Here is a 4,146-nt window from a genome sequence, read left to right on the forward strand (position 1 = left end):
TCGCGCACTTTCCACGAACGGCCGGTCTGCAGAGCTCACACCATTATTCGTCCAGCAATGTTTTTTGGAGAGTTGACATCAGACCTGTCGTGGCCTAATAATAGACAGTGTACCCCACTAATATTAGCTTTATGCTCTAAACTAATTAATTTATCTTGGTTGCTTGTCATAATATTCGAATATAAGACATTTGAGCTTATCTTGTTTTAATAACTATCCATGCAAAGGTGGCTGCGGCGGTTGTATTATGCGGCTTCGCGTGGGGCACATAAGAACAACTCTCCCCCCACCCCACCCACCCCACCGCCACCCCCCCACCCCCCCCCCCCCCCCCCTCCTCCCCCGCGGCGCGCGTAATCGCAGCCACCGAACCCAGAAGGACTCTAGTGTACAGTGGACGGGGTGGTTCCCTTGGCCCTCCCCTCATCTCGTTCCGGTCTAGGTGCGTATGGCGGTGGACGGCTGCTCACATCGGATCTGCCTGGGTCAGCACCGGGGAGCGGCGGTGTTCCTCGGCGGGCTACGGGGTGGTGCGTTGGTGGCAGAGGCTGTCGGGCCTGATCTTGGCACCGCAGGCCTGCGGGCTTCCATCATGGCCAACCTCGCCTTGGTTCTACTGCTGCTGTGGGTGGTGGACTCCTAATGGGGAACACTAGAGGCGGCGATGACCAGTGCTGCCGAGCCCGTCCGAGGTGGCTGGAGGTCCTGGGTGGCTCCTCGTGTAAATCTGGAGTGGCCAGACCTATCGGGGCGCTGGTCGGTTCTCCATGTGGTGTTGCGTGTCATCGGACGGCCACAGCGACACGTGCCCAGTGTACAGCGCTAGGGCGGGGCATTGCCCATGCCTGTGGTTGGTTCTTCCTGTGCATAACCATAAAGACTACTAGACCATGATGGCGCGCGTTGCCGCGCCCGTCTATTACCCATATAGTAAGGGTTGGAAGAGTACAAATTCATGATGAATCAAAATAATTTTATTTTCTATAAATAGAAAATATATATGAAAACTAAATATAAATTGAGGTCGTCTTTTTTCTTTGAAGCATAATAACAAACTAAACTTTCTGGATTAATGAAATACTGCGCCGGTACTTGTTCTTAAAAGAATACTAGAGTCATGTCACCTAATTGCCCGGGAACACAATGAACACAAATAACTTTAGCAAACTCATGATTTAAGGGCACTACATGGAATGTAGTGTTCAGATTGTTGAATAATATTTTTGCTGGTTCGCATGATCATTTTCAAGGTTACAACTATTCTGAAATTTAATATATGATCCAAAGCCACAGATTAAATTATTCATGAGAATACCCTTACACCAGCAAACATTCATGTACATAAAATAATTGATCCCTAACCGCAAACGTGCAGTTAGCAAAAGAACAGACCTTGCACTCCTAGGAACTTAACTCAAGACAGCGAATTGCCCCCTTTAGATATGCTTATTCAGCAAAACATCTTTATTAAATACCAATAACAAATATTTTTTCAGTTAAAAGAGGTACAATTATCCCCTAGAAAAAAGAGGTACCATGCAAGGTGGGGGATCCTCGTCTCCCAACACAACAAGCTCATGGACAACTGCTTTATCTTCATAGGTACAATGGTCGAAGATTATCTTGACAAAATCTGTGGATACCGTCGTCGTTGGGCGGTGTGACTGACAACCATCCTTCATAGTCATGTCTACCTCCATGTCGTCGGATTTAACAGCAGCAGTAAGCAATTAGGTCATGAGGTTCCACAATCTGAGCATCCTGGGCATAATCTAGTTTCATATTTGAAACAGCTATACAAGAAACATTACCATCTCGCATGATTCTCTAGCATAATTGCATAAATGATTTCATCAAAAGAGACATCTATATTGAGTTTCAGTTTTGCTGTACATGTACAGAGCCTTGGGAAAATTTAGATGGCCATTACTGTCCATTTCAGGAATTAACCGAGACTAACATCACAAAAGGCCACCTATATATGTAACTGTTCTGCTCAACGAATGTTTTCTGATACAAACCAAGTTTGTATAGACTCATTGAAAAATATTATAAATACATGCAGTAAGGAGAAATTCCTACTGTTTTGCATGAAAACAAATTGGCTGAAACCTCTGCGTATTTGTATTCTATTATACATGGCATCAGGCATCCGATTTACATCCAGAACATGCTGTAAAAATAGTGACTGAATATCCTTACATGCTACCACCTTACATGACTTTAAGAACATGCTTGGCTTTGTCGAGAAAATTTATCTGATCTCCTTCATTTCCCTAAAAACAATATGCCACGAGACACTAATCATGTCACAAAAATTGGTCAGATGTGAAACATAATGCATATTAAGAACGTGCATCACCACATAAAGAGCACAAAGTGCTTATCGAAAGTGTTGAGCTTCACAACCATTTGGAAACGCTAAGCGCCATATGTGCGTGCGCATAGACTGCATCTGAACATCGTCTTGATGAAAAAACACAGAAGTTTAGAGGGAAGGGAGCGCCTGTTGCCAAAACAATACATGATCAGACAAACCTCGGACCAAATCAGTGATCCTTTCAAGTACTCTTCATTCAACTAAGATTATTTACCAAGCTTTTGAGAGAATGTTGGTTCATGGCCAAGCTGGGTATGGATCCAATCCATGACGTACTTGACTTTATTTTGGCATGGATACCTCATATAGGTATGTATGTATGTACCTGCTTCAGTACTTCTTCAAATCAATAAGTAATGCTGGAATTCACCATGCATGTCATATAATGAAAGGGATACCTTCAGTTAGAGTCTTCGGAAGCATGTAAAGTTGTTGTCCAAAAAGATAAACAGAAGAAGTTGCTCCATATGCCATCGTCCCTCGGATTCCTAGAACAGTCCCCTCGACTGAATAATCCATCATGAGACAAAAATTCCCAAACGGGATATAGATTAAGAACCCAATCGTAGTGATGGATCAAAACAATACCGTCCAACTGTAGATACCCTGTGCATGCAGTAGGCTGAGCACGAATAGTAAGATGACACGGATAATAACCTGACAGTTCGCCATTACAGCGGCAAGGAACAACCCAGCCCATCGGAAACGACCTGGAATTCGTCAACTCGGAGCACCTTCTATTCATTTGGGGGTAGAAAGAACAACATCAATCAATAAGATAAATTCTGAAATTTGATGGAGAAAGAATTGGGGGAAAGTGGAACAAAGAAGATGAAGTATCAACATGCCGAAGTAAGTAGCTGGAGGCGGAGAGGAACAACGCGATTGTCGAGACCATATGGATCTGTAAGAGCACCAATCGAATAGTAACTGGCCTGTGCAGATCAATTTCCATTAAGTTAGTAGGAACGGACCTCGGCAAGTGGGCAAATCAATTGCCATTAAGGTCCGTACCAACAATGATATCTATCGCCGATGACTGAATCGCTAGGCGACGGTTCGCTATGCCATCACTGCCCCATGGCGTTGCCGTTGCTTCGCGAGGAGATCCTCTCGCTCGCATCGCAAGAACAGACATGGCCTCTCCCGCCCGGCGAGTCGTAGGTCGCTCGCCTCGTATACATCGGTTCGCCCGCCCGCGAGATGGAGCCGCTGCCGAGCACACGGGACAGGGTCTGTATTCATAATATTTTTTTTGCTTCGTGGAACGGTTCGCCCACAAGCCAGATGTGCGATTGCGAACTCTGCGCTATTTTTTTTCATTGGGTCGCTTGCACATCTGAAGCCCAGCAGGCCCATATAATGGCAGTACGTCCATTTTGTTATGGGAGCAGCGGCCCAGGTCGCCTAGCGATCTTTGGTTAGCACGGAAAGCTCACGAGCATTTGAGAATTGATCCAACGGCCGAAAACTCCTCTCGCAGATCTGACGGCCAGAAACCTTGATGGTCTGAGAGGGCTGGGAGGGTGCTCAGTTTTAATATATCTAAATGTCTGGGTGGGCCTCCTACAGAAGTCGCCAATTTCTTTTGTTGTTAATGGTTGCAGCTTTGGGAGGGGGGGGGGGGCGGGGCGGGGGAGGGGGTGGCTCTCCAGCAAGCATTGTTGAGGCATGTGTTCGCAGTGTGCTTCAGACTTGTGGGTGGTGGGGTGCACGGTTACTAGTGGTCCCGGCAAAGCTCTCGTGGTTCTCCTTTGATGACACTA

General features: G+C 45.9%; 1 protein-coding gene across 11 annotated transcripts; it reads right to left on the bottom strand.

Moving 5' to 3' along the window:
- Positions 1-1,482: 1,482 nt before the first annotated feature.
- LOC125541517 lies at positions 1,483-3,620 on the bottom strand. 11 transcript variants are annotated; one of them, XM_048704906.1, is made up of 7 exons: positions 3,395-3,620; positions 3,225-3,315; positions 2,969-3,117; positions 2,779-2,886; positions 2,595-2,708; positions 2,363-2,506; positions 1,483-2,276 (listed from the first exon to the last, which is right to left on the bottom strand). In XM_048704906.1, the coding sequence occupies exons 1-6, from the start codon at positions 3,516-3,518 to the stop codon at positions 2,403-2,405; spliced, it is 690 nt and encodes a 229-aa protein (XP_048560863.1). In that variant the 5' UTR covers positions 3,519-3,620; the 3' UTR covers positions 1,483-2,276; positions 2,363-2,402. The 11 variants fall into 11 exon arrangements, 8 of the variants coding, with proteins under 8 accessions (XP_048560863.1, XP_048560865.1, XP_048560868.1 ...); XR_007297564.1 differs by having other exon boundaries at positions 1,485-2,506; positions 2,595-2,705; positions 2,969-3,114; positions 3,225-3,284; positions 3,355-3,620; XM_048704908.1 differs by having other exon boundaries at positions 1,485-2,506; positions 2,969-3,114.
- Positions 3,621-4,146: the final 526 nt, after the last annotated feature.

Source organism: Triticum urartu, chromosome 2, assembly GCF_003073215.2.
Source record: "Triticum urartu cultivar G1812 chromosome 2, Tu2.1, whole genome shotgun sequence".
NCBI classification, from domain to species: Eukaryota; Viridiplantae; Streptophyta; class Magnoliopsida; order Poales; family Poaceae; genus Triticum; species Triticum urartu.

What these genes read in the sequence shown, in the direction of transcription:
- LOC125541517 (XM_048704906.1), bottom strand. Translation starts at nt 3,518, where the DNA reads ATGTCTGTTCTTGCGATGCGAGCGAGAGGATCTCCTCGCGAAGCAACG. An exon ending in GGCGATAGATATCATTGTTG is followed by an intron (nt 3,316 to 3,394) that starts GTACGGACCTTA and finishes TGATCTGCACAG; the next exon opens with GCCAGTTACTATTCGATTGG. An exon ending in AACATTCTCTCAAAAGCTTG is followed by an intron (nt 2,507 to 2,594) that starts GTAAATAATCTT and finishes TTTTGGCAACAG; the next exon opens with GCGCTCCCTTCCCTCTAAAC.